The sequence below is a fragment of the Eleutherodactylus coqui genome, chromosome 4 (assembly GCF_035609145.1).
Source record: "Eleutherodactylus coqui strain aEleCoq1 chromosome 4, aEleCoq1.hap1, whole genome shotgun sequence".
NCBI classification, from domain to species: Eukaryota; Metazoa; Chordata; class Amphibia; order Anura; family Eleutherodactylidae; genus Eleutherodactylus; species Eleutherodactylus coqui.
In genome coordinates, this window is record NC_089840.1 from 80598155 (window position 1) to 80621484 (window position 23330).

The window sequence follows — 23330 nt, forward strand, 5'->3', positions numbered from 1 at the left end:
TGTTACAGCATTTACATGTATTCATGTAAGGTTAACCCTTTCCAATCCACTGTCTGACCTCTGAAGACATTATGATTTAAGGCTGCACAGCTCCGCTGTTGGTAGACATCCATCAGGGTTCTCTTACTGTATATTGCCAGCCTCTCTGCTGTCAGAGCCTATCCAATGTGTCACCTCATGCAGTACTGGCTTTAGCCAGCAGATAGCGCTGTTGTATAACCGCAGAAAAAGAGTAAGCCCCCTTGGAAAACAAGGATATAAATTGGATTGGAAAGGGTTGAGAAGCGAAGGAACCTTCAGCCTAAGCCTGCAGCGCTGCCACTAATCAATCCACAGTGTGCAGCTAGGACCTTCCACACTTGACCCTATCAGGGAATGGGAGCGTGAGAGGGGCGTTCCTCCTGTCAAACCCCTAGCTTCCGGTGGCGTCAGATACGCTAATATCTAGGGGGTGTTCTTCTGAGGGTTTACCAGAGGAGACAAAGGAGGTTCACGCTCATCTGCTGGAATGTGATTAAGTGGTCTTAGTTATAGGTGCCCCTTTTTTGTGGCAGAACTACTTACATCAAAATTATGGAAACTTTTTTAAAACAGTGATGTTTGATGGCTCATAGCTCCAGTTTATTTTGGAATATATCTGTAGTGGCCCGAAGTCTATATTTCTGGCCCCTCCATAAATGTCATCGTTGTCATGTCTTCAATGTGGATGCACTGTGCAAAGTGTCTTGTCTGCTCTTATATGTATTGCACAGTTGCAGCATGTGAGATGTTAATCTCTGAAAGTGCCTGAGATATATCTGGAAACGTATCCAATTATGTCCTATCATGTGGTATGTTAACCCCTTAAGGACATGGCCTATTTTGGGCTTAAGAACACAACGATTTTTGGCGGATTTTCATCTCCATTTTTCAAAAGCCATAACTTTTTTACTTTTGTGTCGACACAGCCGTGTAAGGGCTTGTTTTTTGCGTGCCGAACTGTAGTTTTTAATGGTGCCATTTTTGGGTACATTGACTATATTGTAAAACTTTTTTTTTTTTTTATCATAACAGGGAGAGAAAACGCATCAATTCTGCCATAGATTTATTTTATTTTATTTTTTTACAGCGTTAATCATGCAGCATAAATGATACAATACATTTTTTCTGCGGGCTGCTACGATTACAACGATACCAAAATTCTTATATTTTTTTAGGTTTTTCCACTTTTCTGCAATAAAAATCCTTTTTTCGGAAATCTTTTTTTTTTCTATATCGCTGCATTCAAAGTCCTGTAACTTTTTTATTTTTTTATGTAAAGAGCTCTATGAGGGCTTATTTTTTGCGAGACGAGCTGTAGTTTTTATTGGTACCATTTTGGGGAATATACGGCTTTTTTGATCAGTTTTATTGCATTTTTTTGGGAGGCAAAATGCTAAAATTTAGCTTTTGGCCTCTGTTTTTTTAGCTTTTTTTACGCTTTTTGTCGTACAAAACAAGAAGTGTGTTCAACATTTTGTACACGTCATTACGGACGCATCAATACCAAATATGTGCCATTTTAATTTTTTTTTACCTTTTTTATGCTAATATGAGAAAAAGCACAAAAAAGGTGTTTTTTTTTACATTTTTCTTTTTTGCACATTTTTATTAGCTTTTTTTTACACCATCTATGCCCCTCTGGGGACTTAAAGCACAGCACTGATGATCGCTGTGATAAGGCATGGCAGGACTTCTGTCCTGCCATGCCTTATCGCTTATACAGAGATCCCAGGCACTGGCAACACAGGAAGGCCGGGCTCTCTGCGATTATATCGCGAGAGCCCGGCAACTTCACAGAGGGAGCGCGCTCCCTCTGTGAACCTTTCCCATGCCGCGATCTATATAGATCGTGGCAGGGAAGGGGTTAACAGCAGGGGGCGCATCTCCGATGCACCCTCGCTGCTGCAGCGAGAGGCCAGCTATGACTGACAGACAGTTCCCACTGCGGGATAGAGCGAGATCAGTCATGATCTTGCGCTATTCCTATAACGTAAGGGTACGTCATGGGGAGGGAAGGGGTTAAACCCTATAAATGTGAGTGTCTGAGTGCGAGAAAGGGCTTCTGTCATCTACTACGGTTGAATGTGGAGTGCTGGCCACATGTGGGTAACTTCGACCCTCATGTGGTGAAGTGATGGAGGAAGAGGAGAGGTATCCTGAGGCCTTCTATTCCAGGTACCACCTCTAAAGAGCGACTGAAGTGAAGAGTCCACTGCGCAGAGCTGCTTGCAAATACTCAGTGAGTGCCTCTACTCCCATCCTCCTCCGGAGTGTTCCCTTTCCAGGAGTGGTACCTTACAGATAACGTGGCCACTAGGACCGGTGTCATCCTGTGTCTTCTCCCTGACCTCACATTCTTCTTAGACCAGGGATGATCAACCATGACCTGCAGGCCACATTCGACTCAGGATTGCTATGAATGCATCCCAGAGGAGCGCATTGGCCATTTACTGGACCAGGAAAATTCCTGGTGGGTTGACCGTTCTGTAGACCGGCTGCTGCGTTTCATTATATACAGGGCCAGCCACTGTCAGTTACAACTACTACTGTGTGCGACTATGAAGTAATGGAATACAGGGACACTGCCATGCAATGGGGAGGAGCCTCAGGTGGGTATTATTTGATTTAGAACCTAAGGATACGTTTGAATGGTGGAATTTTAACATGTGCGAATTCCGCCCCCCAAAATTGTGCAAAATATGTGGTTTTTCTACTGTGGTTTTTGCAATGGATCCACACATGGATTTAGCCCTGTCAATGCGCAAAATCATGTGCAAAATTCAGACACGTTTCATTAGTGTTTGTATATTTAATATGTGGACCAAGACAACTCTTCTTCTGTGGCCCAGAAATGCAGTAAGGTTCAAACCCCTGATTATGACCATATTCTTTCAGTCTGCACCAAACTCAACTTCATGCCACCTTGAAACAGTTCACTGAATGGCTGTGATTGGTGCATCAAGCGCTGGCTCTGAGTGGCTGAATGTGGTGCTTGAGAGCCAATCAGAGCAATCTCTTGCTGGAGGCGAGGTTTTCAACCCTGTTACCAGCAAGAGATGTTTCCTTCAGCGCTGACAACTGCAAGCAAGCCTGCCCGAAGCTCCGGAGACCAGCGGGAGGGACCTGGACAGCGCCTGATAGGTGAGTGTAAGACACCCCCCCAAAAATAAGACCGTGCGCCTCTTTTAGGGCAAAAATATATACAATACAGGGTCTTATTTTCAGGGAAACGTGGTAGGTAAGAAAAATTAGGTTGAAAGATGCCTAAAGTGACGATCTAGGGTTTGCCACATTTAAAGGGGTTGTCCAACTGTAAACTATTGATTGTCTATCCTCAGGATAGGCTATCGACAGTAGATCCTGCTGCCCAGGACGTCCAGCAATCAGTTGTTGGTCAGGCCAGTGTGCTGGAGCTCTGTCTCGTGGGTTGGCTTGGTATTACAGCCTAAAATCCCATACACTTCAGTGGAAACTTTCCTATAATCCAAAGCTGGGCCATTACAGTGAGAATGGAGCTGTCTGCAGAAATCAGCTTGGCGCACTGGCCCAAAGAACAGCTCATTGGTGAAGGTCCCATGCGGCAGACCCCCACCAATCTACTATTGACTGCCTATCCTGAGGAAAGGTCATCAATACTTTGAACTGGACAACCCCTTTAATGTGGCTTTTTTTTACAAGTTTTGGGCCAAAACAATATAAAAGCAATGTACTTACCATGGGGCCAGAGAGCGGTTTCGGCATTCAGGCTCCACAGCATCTGACAGGTGACATCGCTGGGCCAGAAGACCAAGTGACATCATATAAACCTGTCACATGGGCTTCTAATACAGTTGACCCTGGCAGGTTTATGGGACATCACTGATGACATCCCTGGCCTTCTATTGGTTGCAGCTGTCACATGAGTAAACAACTACACGATCGCCAGCCAAAGTAAACAGAAGACCGGACCAGTGGAAGGAGAGCATTTAGGCAGTGAAGGGGTGAGTAAATATGTTTTTCTTTTTTTACTATACTTTTTTCCCCCACTATCACCAATGTAGTATTAACCTGGGAAACCTGGAAAACCCCTATAAGCGATGGCATGAAATATTTTTATTACATTTGGGCTACACAACCAAAACTCATTACACTATCTGAGCCAGATTAAGGTTGGTGGGGTTGAGGTCCCAGAGATCTGATCCCCCCACCCCCTATCATATATACATATAGGGGATGTGGTCACACCTGCACATGGCTTCCTCCACTGACATCTATAGGAAATACCATATGGGGACAGCTGAACCATTGGCTTCCCGAGTGCGACTTCCCACGGGCGTATGTGCAAAAACGCTCGCGATAGTGTGACTTTTGGCACTACGAAGGATATACTATCACACGCGTTTTAGTGCTTTTTACTGCACTTTTTGCACTGACAGGGATTGCTCACATCAGTGTGAATGATTTAGAAAGCTGTGCAGCCTAATTAGCGCCCGGTGTTTTCAATTACCTGCAAAATTGCGTAGCTCATTGCGCAATGTTGTAGGAATTGACTGCGCATTTTCTCACCCCTATAGACTCCTATGGTGCCTTAGGTGGCCAACGCATACAAAAATAATGCATGTTGCGTTTCTTTCTGTGCATGAGCCAAAGTGAGGATAAACCATTGAAAACAATGGATTCTATTCTCTGTGCATGGTGCGAGCATATTTTGCATGCACAAATGTGCCTGTATGAGCCCGCCCTTAGGGCTTCTTCAGATGGGCATATGTGCAACGAAGCTCGCTGCTATGGGGCATAGTTGCGCATGAACCATCTTTTTTTTCTCAGACTATTCAAACTCTGTGCTATTGCGTGCAAGTTTGCAAAAAAAGCAGAATATAGGTCCTACATAGAGATGAGCGAGCATACTCGCTAAGGCACATTACTCGAGCGAGTAGTACCTTAGCCGAGTATCTCCCCACTCGTCTCTAAAGATTCGGGGGCCGGCGCCGGTGACAGGTGAGTTGCGGCGGGGAGCGGGGGAAAGGGGGATCTCCCCTCCGTTCCTCCCCACTCTCCCCCGTCGGCCCCCGAATCTTTAGAGATGAGCGTGGAGATACTCGGCTAAGGCACTACTCGCTCGAGTAATGTGCCTTAGCGAGTATACTCGCTCATCTCTAGTCCTACACTTTCTTTCTCACATGTAGGATAAACTACATGCGAGAAAGATAAGGCAAGTCCTATCTTTTCTCGCCTGTACTATGAACGGGCGGAAGTACCGCTAGTGAAGACGAAATGGGACAAAATCTCGCCAATCTGTTTAAGCCTTCAGACTTTGAAAGAGAGAGCGAAATACATTGCCGACTTTTCACCTCTTCTGGGCTAGATAGGATCACTGAACCACCATCATGGAGAATAGGAGGTGGAGACCCAATAGTTCCACAAGATGATAAAGACCCAATGGCGTGAGTCTCGTGTCCACGTGATAAACAGTTTGCACTGTGAAGTATTTTCAGACTTACCTCATTTCCTTTGGAACAAGTTCACAAATGATGTCATAAAAGAGAAAACAAAGAGTTAATACAACATGAGTTATCTAGCCTAAAAGTCTTATGTCCTGCAAGAAAGATTCATTGTCTACCATGTTTCCCCCAAAATAAGGCCCACCTCTAAAAAAAGCTGTATCCAGATTTTTGGGAGGGGAATGCTTGAAATATAAGCCCTACCCTGAAAATCAGCCCTAGCTACACTACATGAAGGGGAAAAATAGCAATACTTAACTAGTAGGCGCCATCAGGGTCCCTCCCGCTGGTCTCCACAGTTCTAGCACGCTTCCTTGCAGGTCTCAGCCGCTGACTGCAGTGCTCGATGAACCAATCACAGTCATTCAATGCAATGGCTGTGATTGGTTCATCGAGCGCCACAGTGATTGGCTGAGCCGCGGTGCTCGAGAACCAATCAGAGCAATCGCTTGCTAGTGGCGGGGTTTACAAACCCTATTACCATCAAGCGATCTTCTCTCTGTGCTGAAAACTGCAAGAAAGCCTGCCGGAACTGCGGATTCCAGCGGGAGGGACACTGATGGTGCCTGCTAGGTAAGTATAATACAGCCCACAAAAATAGGACCCTGTGCCTCTTTTGGGAAAAAATTAATATAAGACAGGGTCTTATTTTCAGGGAAACACGGTATGCTTTAATTTCAAAGCATCACGGTAATCACAGCAGAACGTTCCTATTGATTGCAATGGGGCCTCGCAGACCCGCGCTCGAATGGAGCATTTTTAATGCCATGATTTTCGGGTGCTGTGTACTTTATTTTCCCGCGTTTTCTTGCTTTTTAATGCGCCTTATCATCCATCGCACCAGTAAGATCGCAGGATAACGCCGCAATCAAAATTGAGTCGTTTTGCCGACGCTGTGTGTGAGAATGGCCTTAGGGTATGGCCACATGGAATGGAAATGCTGTGGATTTCTCACAGTGGGATAGGGGCGGCTTCAGACACCTGTATTGGTAAAGCATACGCACACAATGCGCAAAAAATTGAACGCATTGATTTCAATGGGTGCGTTCTAATGAACGGCTTTTGTGCACACATTCCCTCCATGCGCAAAAGAATAGGCCCTGCTCTGTCTTTAAGCATATCGCACAGCAGAGGCCCTCATAGAAGTCCATGGGAGGGGTGGAAATGCGTAATAAGCAGTACAATTCCATAAAAAACGTCTTCCATCATAGTACGGACGTTCCTGGCTCGAATGCTGTTTTCCTGTTTCCATGACACAACAAGTGGAAACTCCGGATGTGATATATACATGACTAAACCGAGCTGTCTGCGGCCACCAGTAGGGGGAGCTCAAACCCTCACTGCATATGGATTTATGCAACTTTCATTGCAGCCTTTAATACAACTATGACTCCTATGAATTTGCTGTGAATTTTGAGCACGTTTTACTGTATGACTTACCTTTTAACCACCAAACAACAGGAGAGGCCGCTTCACTTTCAAAACCTAAAAGATATGAAAATGCTGAAGAGCCATCTAAATAGAGAACTGCAACTTCTAGCACAGTAACGTTCCTTTAATGGACTTTTCCAACACTTTTATTGATGACTGAGGCCCCCTTGACACGTGCATTCTGCGCATTTGTGTGCGCCTGAGTGCTGCTTTATGTGGAATGAACAATGATTTTGTGAGCTAATCGACGTATTTTACGGTATTTTTTTTTTTTTGCGTGCACAGCAAAATACGCACCGACTGAAGTGGCTAATTAGTCTAATGAGTTCCACATGTGTTCTTTTTCTGCGCAATTACATTGAAATCAATAGGTTCTATTCTCAAATTTTGTGTGCGCAAATATGCCAGAGTGAAGCCGGCCTTATCCTCAGGATAAGTAATCAATATCACATCAGCGGAGTTATTTCCCACTGTGCAAAGTCTGGAAATGGTGCTGCTGGCTCCGTCCCATTCAAGTGAACAGGAGAGAGCTGCAGTACAATTTTGAGCCACAGCACAGCAGTTCCTGCAAAAAGCTGATCAGCAGGGGTGCCGGGTGTCAGACCCGCAGGTCTGATATTGCTAACCTACCGTGAGGGTAGCTCATGAATAAAAGAGTGCTGGAAAACAGAATATAGCTGGGTGTCTGGTCACTTTTCTGCATCTTCATCCCTCATTGTAGTGTAGCTGCTCTGTACAGAACAGGACAGAGTCACAAGGGTTTTGTAGATAGCTATCTATGGTCAGCAACTCATCTAATCCACTTACAAGTCTGCTACTTCCAGTTCTCTACCCCTTTTAAGAAATTGTGCCTCTGTTGAGTATAACCATCAAGGCTTGTGCCTGCTTGTAAATAAATATTTTGGTTGTCTTCTCGCTCAGTTTCTGCAGTATTTTGTCAGGAAATCTACATCTCATAGCGCACAAAGTCACACCCTGCACACACAGATAGTAGACAGGTAAAGGGGTTATCAGGATTAACCCTTTCCAAACCAATATGTATCCTGGTTTTCCTAGGGGGCTTACTCTTTTTCTGCTACTATACAATGGTGCTATCTGCTGGCTAAAGCCAGTACTGCATGAGGTGACACGTTGGATAGGCTCCAACAGCAGAGAGGCTGGCAATGTACAGTAAGAGAACCCCGATGGATGTCTTCCAACATTGGAGCTGTACAGCTTTAAATCATAACATCTTCAGAGGTCAGACAGTGGATTGGAAAGGGTTAAACTAATGAGGATGTATCCTCAGGATAGGTCATCAATAGTTTATCAGCAAGGATCCACCACTCAGGATCCCTACCGATCACTGTGGGTTTTCTTTAAGCACTCTGTTTTCTATCAATTGTGACAAAACTGACATCACTTGTGCCTTCCCGCAGCACCTATCTTCCCGCAGTTTTTTCAAGCTCTTGCACTATGGTTCGGAGTTTGAATGGCTGTCAAGTCAGAAAAAAACCTTGTTCATGCGCAACTACACTCCGTAACAGTTGTGCATACGGCTGCCTAAAACTGCCCTCAACATGCACATAGCACAGACATATGACTCACACACGCACCAAAAACACATTGAGGGCGGTTGTGCATGAACAAGGTTTTTTGCCAGTCGCTCAAACTCTGCACCATAGCGCAAGAGTTTGGGACGAAAAACGCAGAAGATAGGTTCTGCCCTGTCTTTCTGGCATGTAGCTAATACTACATGCATTAACCCCTTAAGGACGCGACTCCATTTTTTTCCATTTTCGTTTTTTCCTCCTCCCTTTTAAAAAATCGTAACGCCTTTATTTATACATTGACGTCGCTGTATGAGGGCTTAATGTACCATATAAAGTACTGAAAAACTTTTTAAAAATTCCAAGTGGAGTGAAATTAAAAAAAAAACTACATTCCACTATCTTTGAGTGCGTCTTGTTTCTACGGCGTACAACGTGCAACAAAAATGAACTGATAACTTTATTCTAAGGGTCAATACAATTGCTACTATACCAAATACATATAGGGTTTTTATTAGATGTACTACTTTTATTTTTTTTCAAAGGTTTTTAACTTCTTTAAATTATTTTCTGTCACCATTTTCTGACAGCCATAATTTTTTTATTTCTCTGACTACATAGTTGGGCGAGGGCTCATTTTGTGCGGGAAGTCCTGTAGTTTCTGCTGGTATCATTTTGAAACACATCTGACTTTTTAATTGCTTTTTATTGCATTTTGCTTGGAGACGTGGTGATCCAAAAAAGCGCAATTCTTACCCCATGCGGGGTAAATAATGCGTTACTTTGATAGATCAAACTTTTACGGACGCAGCCTTTCCAAATATGTATGTTTGTTTTATTTTTTATATTCTTTTATTATAAATATGGCAAGGCGATCTCATCGCAGGGGGCCGTACCAGAACCCCAGACATTGGTCGGGGCATTTAAATGCTGCTGTCAGAATTGACTGTGTGATTTAAAGGGTTAACAGCTTCGATGATCCGCCCTGCCTATTGGAGCTCTTGTGGGCAGGTCACAGCTGTAAGAAACAGCATGGTGTTGACCCATGTTGTATGGAGCGAGATCGACCTGCGATCTCCCTCCAGACACGCTTTACAGCTGCAGGATGTAACTGTACGTCCTGTAGTGTAAAGGGGTTAAAAATACGGCAGGTCCTATCTTTTCTCAATTGTCACCCCATGTACACCGTATCAGCCAATGAAAGCCAGCGCTCGATTAACCAATCACAGCCATTCATTGAATAAAAAAGATAGGTCTTGCCCTAACTTTTGGCCACTATCAGCTAACAGCTCCCATAAAAGCCTATGGGAGCTGCCAGCAAGGGGAGGGTCTTTAGCTTCTCTGGGAGTTTTTATTGCCATGATCAGCTGGCAAAGGGAGAGGAAGAGAGTTTAACATTGCTAAACTCTTTCTCACCGACCGATGGAATTCCGAGCTGTGGCGTATACAACGTATGCGTCATATACGCCGCACCTGGCCATGTGAATGGGTGAGAAAACACACAAGATTGGTGGTGGATTTTTCTTATTCATGCAAATTTCGGCCATGATGCGGGCAGCCAAAAATCGCAATGCCCATGTGAAAGAGGCCTAAGTTTTGCTCTTCACTTGACAGCAGAAACGTAGTGGTCAATTCAATGTGACATTCTGGTATATTACTTAACTTTTACTGACCTACGAAGATCTGTTCTTGTTCTTCCAACTCAGGACTTGTTGAAGATGTTCCTCTATTGAATGGGCTGTCTCTGAGCAATGTATATCTTCCTTCCTCACCTTCATGTTGTTGACAGTCCTCCATTGTGTCAGGGATTGCACTCACCCTATGAATTGTTTGGAGTGGCCCACTTAGTGGGACATCAGCTAGGGTTCTTCGATCCAGTCTGACTACTTCCACATTGTTTTGTGTCTGCATAGAACTATCAGTTATAACTGGTTTGGTAGAAACTGCCCCCAGAGCACTACGGCGGCATAGAGCAGAGCTGCCATGAAGAATTGCACAACTTGGATCTACTGGAGATCCGTCCTTTGATCTTGGTGTCACCCTGGATGATGCATACTGTTTCTCCAGTAACTGTTTTCTCCATTCAGTAGCCTTCATCTCAGTTTGGTTACTTTGTTGTATAGCACACACTAGCAAACTTGATCTTGGGGTTTGAACAGAAGCATTAACGTTCCTGTGTACTTGTACAAAGTTATGTGCTTGTGTTTCTTCTTGTGTTGGAGTTTTTGCTAGGTTTGGCTGGACTGACGCACATTTGTCTTTAAGCTCCCCTTTAGTGTTTGACGACATGTTTCTGTCTTTGTCCTGAGCATCCATGATGAGGAAACTCCAATTCTGAGAATCAATGAAATAATGCTTTGATTACTACAATATAGCATCTTAATAATGGGTTGTGGCAAGTCATAAAGTTATCCATTATCCACAGGATAGGGAATAACTTTATGATGGGCGGGGGTCGGACATCTTGACCCTAGAACATTCGCAGAGGTGACTAACACAGGGGGCTGATGTCACTTACACATCGTCTAATACGCAGCCAGCAACTTCAAAATAGACCCACGACTGGCATGGCAGCAGCAATGCGCCTGAGTAACTGTGAAATAACTGTCCAAACCAGGGGCGTAACTATAGAGGATGCAGGGGATGCAGTTAGGAGCCTTAGGGGGCCCATAAGGCCTCTATTCTACATATAGAGAGCCCACTACTATGAATAAAGCATTATAGTTGGGGGCCCTGTTACAGGTTTTGCATTGAGGCCCAGGAGCTTCAAGTTACGCCTCTGGTCCAAACATATGTACAAACTCCCCTGGAAAATGCTGTATTTGGTCTATTCCAACTGTTTTAACAGTTTCTTGTGTCTTCCATATTTGCTACAACTGTAATGGGGTGCAGGTTATACAGGATTAAAAAAAATACACGGTTACTCAGAAACATTGCCACACCTATCCACAGGTTGTGTGTAGCATTTAGTTCATCTTTAGAGTGCAATCACATGGGCAAGAGCGGGTCACCCTGACATTCTACATCGAGCCCTCGTTTTTACATCCACAATGTTAGGGCATGCCTTGTACAATGGCTAAATGTCCATGTACAGCGAAGCCTCACCTTCCAGTAGGGGCATAACTATAGGGTTGTGGTTGAACCCGAGCCCAGGAGCCTTAGGGGGCCATAAGGCCTCTCGTCCCCATACAGGGAGCCCAGTACTATGAATAGAGCATTATAGTTGGGGGCCCTGTTACAGATTTTGCATTTGGGCCCAAGAGCTTTATGTTATGCCACTACACAATAGGGGATCAGCAACCCAAACATATGTACTGTGTGTTTTAGACACTTTGGGTGCCTCACTAGATAGTTTTGAACAGTATAGAAAAAAGCAGCGTGGTTTAAAAGGCATCACATTGCACCAAAATTTGACACAAAATATCGGTCAAAGTAATGCAAGCAATTGGTGGCATAAGCAAAAGTATCCGCCATGTCTAGCAAAATATGCCACATCTATCACAAAGTGTGCAAAACTGGTATCATTTGCCTGTCTGCCTAGTTTAAGGGCGCCTTCACACTGGACGATTGCAGCTATTGCCCGCGGGTGTCAGCTGTAATCTCCCTCCATACATGTCCTGCAATGGCAGGACGTAAAAACACTATTGGGCCGTCACTAAGGGGTTAAAATGCCTACCTTTCCTATGTGGGAGTGGAAGACAGCGCACATAACCATGGTTTGTAATTACTAGCGCACTGGACATGGAAGCTGCATCTGAGGGCCCCTTATTATGTGAGTGGTCCGCCTTCACTTATATTGGGGAGTCACAGATGATTGTAAGTTTCTATCAATTACTGTGGAAGAGCAGAGAAAAAAGTAGGGATACACAAGGAGGGAAAGCCAACCAATAAAAAAGTAATCTTTCCATTTTTGGAACATTTGTGAACATACCGTAGTAGATTGGGGACCCATTCACAGTCTTGCACTGGTGGCCCATTGTTATTAGTTAAACTCTTACCTCTACAGAAGTATAGACTATCCACGAATACTATTTTCCTTTTATGTATTTTTCTGTCCCTCGGGTTGTCCATTGTCTTTTTCTTCGGTTCTGTTATTTGCTTGTCTCTCTTATTCCAGTGATCTTCCCTTCTTCCGAAGTACTTACTTCGCCCGCACTATTATTTGTGTGTACTTTCTTCTTTCTACGTTTTTTTCTTTGATGTGCACCATCGTATATTATATGTTTCATTTCGTTCTTGATTGCTACGGATTTGTGTAGCCAAATGAATAGAGATGAGCGAACGTGCTCGTTTAGGGCAATTACTCGAATAAGCATCGCTTTTTTTCGAGTAACTGCCTACTCGGGGGGCGCCGGGCGGGGGGGGGGGGGAGGTTGCGGGGGGAAGAGAGAGAGCTCCCCCCTGCTACCACCCGCTCCACCCCCCCCCCCCCCCCCGGCACCCCCCAAATCTTTTCGCCCGAGTAGGCAGTTACTCGAAAAAAGCGATACTCGTTCGAGTAATTGCTCTAAACGGGTACGTTTGCTCATCTCTAAAAATGAACTTTGGAAACAAGTGTGCAGATCCATATAAGGTAAGGATCGATACAAACGCAACAATCGAAGATTGTTCCTTACATCCTGTTCCTAACCCTACAAAAGACCATGCTAAACAGGGGTGACCACTCTGGGAAAGGTGATCTCACTCCACAATCTGTAACTCTAATCAGGGCTGCCAAGCATCCATCCATCCAGACTGATAGTCCGTATAAATAGTGTTTTTTCACTCTAACCTCGCATCACAAAGAAGAATGTGCGATATCGCCATTGTTTTCAATGGGGCCGGCAGCTATTATTTTCAATGGAGCCCGTCCCTCTCTAGCCAACCAAGAGTGCCAGCAGTGTGGGAGAAGCCCTAGCTGAGAGTAAGATACATGCAGTGTGTACCCAAATACTGAGTGACATCCTTGAAGTTGAGATGTCCAAGTCAATAGACTAAGTTAGCCCAATGCTTCTTCTGCCACCCCGAGTGACTGTCTGTTTGCAACAGTTCCTATTTTGACTTTTCTATAAGTTGAAGAGCCATTGTTCTGCCTCAAGAATGTGGCCTTGGCTTATTTCTTGGTCCACCCATCTAGAGAACCTGCACCGACGCATCCCAGTCCACAGTTGTACCTGTCCGCTCATGTGAAGCTGTTGTAGTCCCTTCTCCATTTGGGGTCTTACCAAAACCTTTAAAAATGAACTACATTTATTTTCAAAATGTGGTATTATCTTGTATTTTTTTGTCACAATTAAAATACAGATCAGTTGACTTGACATATAATCTCTAGCTTTAAAAATATATATTTTATTGTGATTTTTGGTGGAGTTGTACTGAAAAAAACTGAAACACGAGGTTTGCAAACCTCCCCTTCATGATTCCTAAAGTTCATTTCTAGCTTATTTCTTCAGTGCAGATTGATACGCCTTTCAGAGGATAGGGAAAGCTTCAAGACAATGGCTTCTAGTGGCTGTTGGTTGTCAGCCAGGATCTGTAACCTCTCCAGAGGACCAAGGTGACAACCAATAGTTTATATAGAAAAGCTAGTACTGGGGCTGGTTCATCAGTATGGCTTTGTTCATATGGTACATTTTTTGTTGCATTTAGCCAAAACTGATATTGCATAACAAAAAGATGAGAACTATAAAGAGTTGGGCTGTGTTCACACGATAATTGGGATTTGCATAAGGCAAATATGTCAGGAAATTCTATTAACCCTTTGCAATCCAATTTTGGATTCAGGGTTTCCTAGGGGGTTTTCTCTTTCTGCCATTATACAATGGCACCATCTGCTGGCTAGAGCCAGTACTGCAGCATGTGACATGCTGGAGAGGCCCCCAAAAACAGAGCGGCCGGCAATATACAGTAAGAATACCCTGACGGACGTCTTCCGACATCAGAGCTGCACAGGCTTCAATCAGAATTTAGGAAGATGTCAGACAGTGGAATGAAGAAGGGTAATGTATAGAGTAGCATAGATTTCTATTGGCAACCCTGTTGGTGGTGGGGTTGGTGCATTACCAGACTGAATTGCACCCCTATACCTACATACCTAATGATAATTTGGCATTAAAAGCGTTATGATAACCTAACTGCAATGTACTACAATGCTGCAAATTAAATTATCACGAGGCACCAGTCATGTTAATGATTGCTACATCTGGACATGGCTGTGACTATCTACTGAACTGCAATGGTTGGGTAACCTCAGTGAGCAATCAGACTGCCAGGACTGGGGAAGACCACCACGGCTGACCTTGTTTCTGGAGAACGTTTGGATAGGAGCTCCATAGCTGACCGTTGGGTTTATGCCCTTAAACTGCTGATGTAGAATGCACCAATGATCAGGGGATGTTCTGAAGGAAAAGTAGAGACCCCGCTATACACCAACACCAGCAGAGGGTACAGGTAATCAGTGATGGTCCCGACAAAGTGGCAAGGCTGGAGTGCAAGATGCAAAGCATTTTTCAGCACTTTTTGAAGTGCGTTGAACCCACTAGGTTGTGGAGCTCCAGAATTAAAGATAGTACTACAAGCATACGTTGGCAGCACCTATGGTACGTGGGGCAGTTATGTTTGTGTAGGTATGAGGACGGAGATGCATTGATGCTAGAGTTTTTTGTGTGCCTTGCCATTCCAAAAACGCTATATATTGTAAGTATGATTTCTGGTCAAAGTTAACATGGAGTGACAAACAACCATTGTTTAGTAAAGTTCCAGTTTTTATATCTACTAGCTCCGCCTTCATCTGTTAACGCCGCGCCACACAGAACACCACCACCTGATTCACCACCAAGCTCACAGAATCCTAGCATCTGGTCGGTTTACCTGTGTGCGCCAGCCCTGGCACCAGCAGCACATACCTTGCCTTTAATGCATTTTTCCCCTCCAAAGGACAAAGAAATACACAGAACGCAGAGCAGATACCGGGACAACTTCATGTATTCAGATTCATTTTTTTGCAGCAAAATTGAACATAAAATTAACAAGTTCTTAGTGAAAAAGAACAACTTAAAAGTTTTTCTAAAAGCAGTGTAGTTTCTGAGAGCAACAGTTTACAGTACAAAAATGTGCAATATCATCTGCATACAACCTGCTATTAGCTGCAGAGGAATTATTCACTTCTTCACATTGTGACTCTGGTTTGTGGTGGTACAAAAGAATCCTCAGGAGAATTTAAAGAGAGTCCGTTGGGTCCTCTAAGCCAGGGGTCCCCAACTCCAGTCCTCAGGGACCACCAACAGGTCATGTTTTCAGGATTTCCTCAGTGTTGCACAGGTGATGTAATTATTATCAGCGCCTCAGACATTGCCACAGGTGTTCTTACTATAGGATATCCTGAAAACATGACCTGTTGGTGGTCCCTGAGGACTGGAGTTGGGGAACACTGCTCTAAGCTGCCGGGCAGCAGGATATAGTGATTCCCAGTGATTTCAGCAATGGAGATGATTCCAGTGAAGCTCATGTATATTCATATAAACAAACTCCATCCTACCCCCCTCCATATGCTGATTGGCAGGACCCTTTGTATGCACAGTAAAGGTGCTTTTACACTGGAGCGATAGTAATTCAGCAAATAGAGGCAGAGCGTGCTGGTGATCGCTTCCAGCTGCCCACCCCCATTCACCAGGAACAGGCAGTTGTAATTAGATGAACGACTGCCTGTTTACCCTGAGTGAGAAGTTGCTCATTAGTCGCTTTGTTTTCAGCTCACAGAAACAAAGGGTCTAGCGACTAATGAGCAATTTCTCGCCCAGCTCCCTGTCAGGTCCCGCTTTTACATGGGACGACTATTGGTCAAAATCACTCACTTGAGAGATATTCCAGCCGATAGTTGGCCTATGTTAAAACACCCTAAGGGCTTATTCAGACAACCGTATATCGGCTGGGTTTTCACGTCCGGCCGATATACGGTTTCCCTCTCTGCAGGGGGAGGAGGCTGGAAGAGCCGGGAGCAGAGCACTGAGCTTCCGCCCCTCACCACTATTTGCAATAGAAGGGGGCGGGGCAGAGCTAAGTTCTGGAACTTAGCTCTGCCCCTGTCCCATCCCCTCCCACTGCAAATAGTGGTGAGGAAGCTCACTGCATTGCTTCCGTCTCTTTCAGCCTCCTTACCCTGCAGAGAGGAACACCGTATATCTGCCGGGCGTGAAAACCCGGCCGATATACGGTCGTCTGAAGCAGCCCTAACACAGAAGAACCTGTCAATCAGGATTTGGAGGGAGGAGGTGGGTGGGAGGAGTGTGCATATTCATGAGCTTCATAGGACTACTGTCCAGCTCTTCAAAGTTTCAAAACTAAGATTGCAAAACCACTAAACCAATCCGTATAACTGAGAGACTGCTGAAATCAGCATATCTGTATACCCTGCTGCCTTCAGCCCAGACTGCTAGGGGCCCTGACAGCTTCCCTTTAAAGTGACTGTCCACCTTGTATCATCATGTTATTTTAAGGCCAGCATTCAGGTCAGAGCTGCGTTTTCTCAGATACAGAGCTCCAAAATCCCTGTATACACATTCAATTAAATGGTATAATTCTGGCAGCCTCCATCTACCTTTAGGGGGAGCTTACTGAATACTGTTTTATTACTGATTACAATGTGTAAGTTTCCATTCCATTAGCTGAAGGAGGCCAGAATTTTAGAATTCAACTTCATGTTTGTGCAGACGTCTGTATCATTAAGACAATGCTCTGACTCCATATCAATATGCATTAATTGAATTTTGAACCAAATCAGATGAAAAATCAAAGTGATCTTCAAAGTGGACATTCACCTTAAAGCTGCCGCAGTAAAACCCTCTCACCTGCACATAATAAAGGTAAAAATGTTGTGGCCTCAACAAATAAAACGTATTAATACCAATGACCCACATTATGCTGGGAATTGTTATTTCACAACTGCTGGAGAGTCCCAGGTTGCAGACCACTGGTGTAATATAAAGAGGACCACAGCATCTGCATTCAAGTGAGAAGAGATAGAAATGTACAGTAACTGAAAAATTTTGCTATTCAGTTCTGTATAGTAGATCAAGACTTAAGAACAATAACTGATATGAAGTCTGGCTTGTTTCAATGGTTGGCATTTGGTTGCGTGCTGATGACCCATTGAGTACAACTGGAACTTGATGGCTATAGACATGAAACCTTCATTAGACAGATATCTATTTTCCCAAGTTTCCCTTTAAAAGTGTCTGTTTGGCTCTTCCAAATAGATATGTGATTGAAAGGAGATAAGGGGTTGCCAGATACCGTACATCTCACACCCCTCAGGCTTAGACATGTTAAAATCATGGAGATGCTGGGCATGGTCAGGCTTCTCCATATATACGATTGTCTACAATCTGCCAAATAAAGCTCTCATGTCAATAACTAGCTTGATATAGTGAAATCAAAGCGATTCCGGAAATCATTATTTTTGAGAGCTGTGCACACAATGTATTGTCGGTCAGTAGGAATTCTTAGAACCACCAAAAATCAGAGTTCTGGAGATACACATGACGGGAGGTCACTATACGGTGGTACACGTACGCATAACCCAGGTGCGACAGATACACAATGTAACAAAACCTTCTACGTAGCAACAAAAATCATATATTTCTTAAAGGGTACAACACTAGTGATTGGACAGCTGCTTCAGAATGTATGACAAAATATCGGTCTCTATTACAGACTGTGATGGTCAGTGGGTTTCTCTATATGTGCTTAAGTGTCTTCTAAGTGGAAACTGTGACTTCATGGCGTGTTGTTACATGGCATCCATACAAGTATCATGGCTATTACCTGTGATTGTCCTGTAGAAATCATTGATTGTTGTCAAACTTCAAACTGTCATCTACCCTCTTTTATGGATGTTGGGGAAAGTCAAGACGTTACTGTGTACAGTCTTAAAGGGTACATCTTCTGAACATCTCACGAAGAGGTATTCCAAGATATTATCAGTGGGAAGTTGTGAGGTATAACCTTTAAATGGGTTGTCCAGTTGTAAATATCTAAGGATAGGTCATCATTAGTGGATTGGCAAGAATCAATCACATGGGACTGCAGCTGTTTGCTGGGTTGGTGCACTCATGCACTGAGCTGATTTCTGAAGGAAGCAGACAGCTCCGTTCTCTCTGCAGTGGCCAGGCTCAGTACGGCAGGCCAAATTACCATTAATTTCAACGGAACTTGGCTTGCAGTACCAAGTCGTGCCACTGCAGTGGAAACTGAGCTGCTTGCTTCTTGCAGAAACTAGGTTGCTGCACAAGTGAACTCTCTACATATGATTATCAAGGTTCTCATGGGGATGGATCCCTGTCAATTTACTATTGATGACATAGCCTGAAGATAGGCCATCAATAACGGTAGTTTACAACTAGACAATCCATTTAACTGCTAGCATAAAAGACAGAGGCCCATTTGGCTTTAGTCAGCTGTACCTAAAGGAAGTGTGTCAAGTCTTTTATGGTTACTAAATAAAACACAGAATTGGGGACTATTAGGGTAGACTTAGCCTGAACCACAAGATGCAGTATATTTCGCACCAGAATCTGCACGGCTCTGTATGGATTCTGATGCGGAATTGAAAATTACTTACTGTAATTCTGCTGATAATTCCACATCAAAATCCACAATGAGACTTGTGGGATTTGGTGCAGAATTCATAGCAGCGGATTAAGGTGCAGATTTGGGTGTGTAATGTGGACTAATTCCACCCATATGAAAGGTCCCTAACACATATTCCAACAGACCTTTGTAGTAGCAGATAGACTATTCTTTGCAAACAAAAAGTAATTTTATACTTTATGCTAATGAGGTTGCAAGTCCTAAACCTGGTAAGTGCTCCAGCTCTCAGTAAACGCAGCCCAACACTATCTCCTTGGCTTTGATTGACAGCTCCACCATTCAGCTATGTCACTGTTCTCAGCACTGAAAACCCTGGCACATGTGGGTGATAGAGGTGGCGCATGTATAGTCTGTCAGTGTGGCTGTTCTCCATAGCAAGAGTACCACGCATGTGCTGAGCAGGGATGTAGCTGAATGTTGGAGCCATCAATCAAGGCCATGGGAGCAGTATTGGGCAGTGTTTACTGAGGAGAATTGGAGCACTTGACAATGCCCTTGAAGCACAAATTAGTATAATCTATCAAAGTACTTTTTGTCTGCAAGGAACAATCTATCTGCTCCTACAAACGTATATTTGAACATGTTAAAGTCCCCTATGAGGCTCTGTTATTCATTTAGTAGCCATAAAGGACCTGACGGAGTCCCTTTAATTTCTACATCTGTTGATGGAGGTGCATCATGGTTCCACTTCAATGGGAATCTTACCAGCTTCACTCATGGACAAGGAAATGTTTAAATGAAGCCACATGAAGCTGAAGAGGTAAGACGCGATCTTCATTTTAGCAATACAGGGTTCTTAGCATGCAGCTTCCCATTGATAATACTACTGGGATCATATCATTGAGATATCAGAAGATGTTCAGAGGTCCACACACCCTCAAAGCTGACCATAGACAGAAATAATTGTTGGCAAAACGTTCTTTTGCTCACAATTAAAATGGATGATTGCCCTATTACCATGGTCAATTGTTTCATGAGGGGGCAGACGATTTCAGCAGCCCTTCTCTTGTGGGAGGCAATACTGCTGCACAGAAAAAGTTCTAACTTTCCGAACTACTTCCCAGACGTCAGTCCTTAAAAGAGGGTCAACTGTCCACATGGTCATTAGATTGTTAGTAGATCCATACAAAATGTATAGGATATCATGAAAGATATCAAATATATACATATGGGTCATTTCAGGGTCTATTCACGCATAGCAGATGTGTTGCAGAAACATTTTATATTGGAAAATCTCTTCCATCCATCTGAAGGGGTTGTTTCTGCAGCATGTGCCTGGATTTCTGCAAACTCCATACAGGTGAATAGGATATTTCTGCGACACTCTGCCATGTGGGAATTCACAACCGCTGGGGAGTCCCAGGTCCGCATAACATTCTGCGTCAAAATCTGCATCATTGATTTGGGCTTTGATGCAGATTTGTAGCAGACTTCACCCCTTCAATTAATAGGATGAGATCAGCTGAGGATCCCCATCAGAAACCATGTCAAAATGCACACCAAATGGTGCAGATTTTGATTCGGATCCACATCAAAATCCGTTATGTGTTAACGTACCTTCAGACAGTTTGATGAACTAGTTATGAAAGTGAATTGTTCTGAACAGGAAGCTAAATAAGACAGTTGACATTTGTCTAGGAGGCTCCTCCATTGCAGATTATCACAATCGACTAAAACAATAGGGTAGCATGTAGCGCTACTTTTTCCAGTAACAAGACATACATCCACACCTCAACCAATGGATCCCATTATAAGTTAAAGGGGTTGTACCAGAATCACACGTTATCACCTATTCACAGGATAGGGAATAACTTGCTGATCTGTGACAGTCCCCACCAATCCCGAAATGGGGGTCCTTCTTCCCCTGTCCTCCTCGCTGCTGGATTACTGCATCCTCTGCAGTAAGGAAGAAAATGCATGGAGCGCTGGTCATGCAAGGGTGCTGGCGCTTTATTCATTTTCAATGCCACTGCTGGAGATATCCTAGTTGCAAGTACTTGGGTATTTCTTTCAGCTCTATTGAAATGAATGGAGTGCCAACCACACATATTGGGCCAGATCTTCATTTATTCTGACGTCACTGTGGAGGGAGAAGCAATCCCAGAGTGACAGATAGAGGGAGACACGGGTCCCCCATTCTCAAGATTGGTGGTGGTGGGGGGGTGAGCTCAGTAGCGAGACTCCCACAGATCAGCAAGTTATTCCCTATCCTGTGAATAGGGGATAACTTATGATTTTGGTACTGACCCTTCAATGGTGTCCATGTTGTCTGTCGTGTGATGTCACAGTCTTATGGCCACTGCACAGATGTGAACAGAGCCTAAGATGCTGAAACACTGCCCTCGTTATGTATCCTAGGAGCTTGGGCTGCAAAATCCTTCATCTTCAGATTCTGCAAACCTACATTCACTATGATAGAAAATGCATGTGTACGTTTAGTTCACTCTGCGGTGAGGAGGAAATGGAACATTGTCAATAACTTAATTGCAAATTCTAAGGCCAAAATTGCATCAGAGAAATTACATTAATTAAAAAAAAAACATTTTCCTCATACATAATATAAGGCAAAAATGTGGATTATTTTCAAATGTGCAAAACTGCTGCACTGAGGAAAAATGCACACTAGGGGGTGCTGCACACAAAATGGAAATGACTATGAAGTGCACTTACAGAACGCTGCAAACATAGAAAATGAGAAATGGAGGAAGCCTGGAAAAGCTTCCCTGCAGCTACGTTGTTTCATCCCTAACAGCTGAACATCTATGACATAAGATGTGTGCATCATACTGGCCTTTCTATACTACACCTAACTGTAACTATATTGTCACATCAGAACGGTCGGCGTCCTTTTAAGCTATAGCGAAACGAACACAGAAGAGGCCAGTATATAAGTCATCTTAGCACTAGGGTGTATATAGTCGCCTACGGGTGCTGCATATATCAACAGTAATGACGTGTAGACATAAGAATGCTGGTGGTTTATAAAAGCTGAGAACCAATCTAGAAGTGCTAAATGTGTAGACGAAGAACATTAAATAAAAGTAGAAGATGTCTTTTGTGTGTGTAAGACAGGGAGATCTACTTCACAGATTCTTCACCGTTCTCTGCCCAAGTGCAGAGACCGAGCCTGACTCGGGCCGACGGCAAAAAAAGTAGTAGTCCCTTCTTGGCAACAAGAACAAGTAGTCAAAGACAACAGGCTAAAGTCACAGACATTGGGAGGATATGTACAGAAAGCTATGCACAGTCTAAATATACAGATGGGTATTTACACAAGGTGCAGAATGCTCCTTCGCATAAAAAGGTTGACAGAAAAGGACGTCATGCAGGGAGGATGTGATGCGATGACGCCCTGAAGGACAACATATATTCACTACCAGAGCTGAAATAGTTTGGAAAGTGCCACATTAAAAAGCCAGCTTCACCCTTGCCAGTCCAAGACCCATTACCAGCTTACTTAACGCAGTAGGCACCCAGTGGAACTACATCGTCTTTGGATTCCCCTCGACGCTCACAGTCAGTGGCAACAACTTCTGGCACAGCAGGACCCATTCTTAAACCAAGGATCCCCCAATCCGTGCAAGGTAAGCAGTATGAGCGCCCCGCCAACACACGCAAGGTGCCATGTCTCCTGGGTTTCTTCATCCTTCAAGCTGAGGTTATTCGGGGACTTCAGCGTGTGCATGCAAGGTGCTATCTCCTCTTCTGTAAATCTCCCAAAAACCTTTCTCCAGCTGCTCAAGATGGGAGCTAAGAGGCAACTGCAAATTCAAGTGCCTGAGGAGGGAATCCAACCAGAGTTGTAGCTGCGAGAAGCTTGGCCTGTAAGAGAGTTGAAGGTGAAATAAGACGTGAAGTTCCGGACAAGAGCTGCATTCACAGCACCGCAGCTTTCTTATTGCGCCATTGATTGGGCTTATTTTTGTGTGATGAGCTGTAGTTTTTATTGGTACTATTTTTTGGCAGATATGGCTGCCTGTCCACAGACGTTGCGATATTCCCCGGCGGATCTCCGCTGTAGGAGCCGCCCGGGAGCAGGAGATTCGCAGCATGCTACGACTTGCCGCTCACGAGCGGAGAATCGCTATGATTTGGACGTTAACCCATGATCATATGATCGCTATGATAATACATTGCAGTATGTTTGTGCTGCAATGTATTAACACTGTTGCTAGCAATCAGAAGCCATGGCAGACCCGGACACCACGCAATGGCGTCCAGTTGCCACGGCAACCCATCATTC

At 44.1% G+C, this 23330-nt stretch overlaps 1 protein-coding gene across 1 annotated transcript in view; it reads right to left on the bottom strand.

Annotated features, from left to right (window-relative positions):
- Positions 1-15406: 15406 nt before the first annotated feature.
- The window catches only part of LIMK1 (LIM domain kinase 1), a 101218-nt gene continuing 93294 nt past the window's right edge, over positions 15407-23330 (bottom strand). Inside the window, exon 16 of the mRNA XM_066599733.1 lies at positions 15407-22909. Within this exon, the coding sequence (XP_066455830.1) occupies positions 22747-22909 (163 nt within the window). The 3' untranslated portion in view covers positions 15407-22746. The remainder of the gene's footprint in view (positions 22910-23330) is intronic.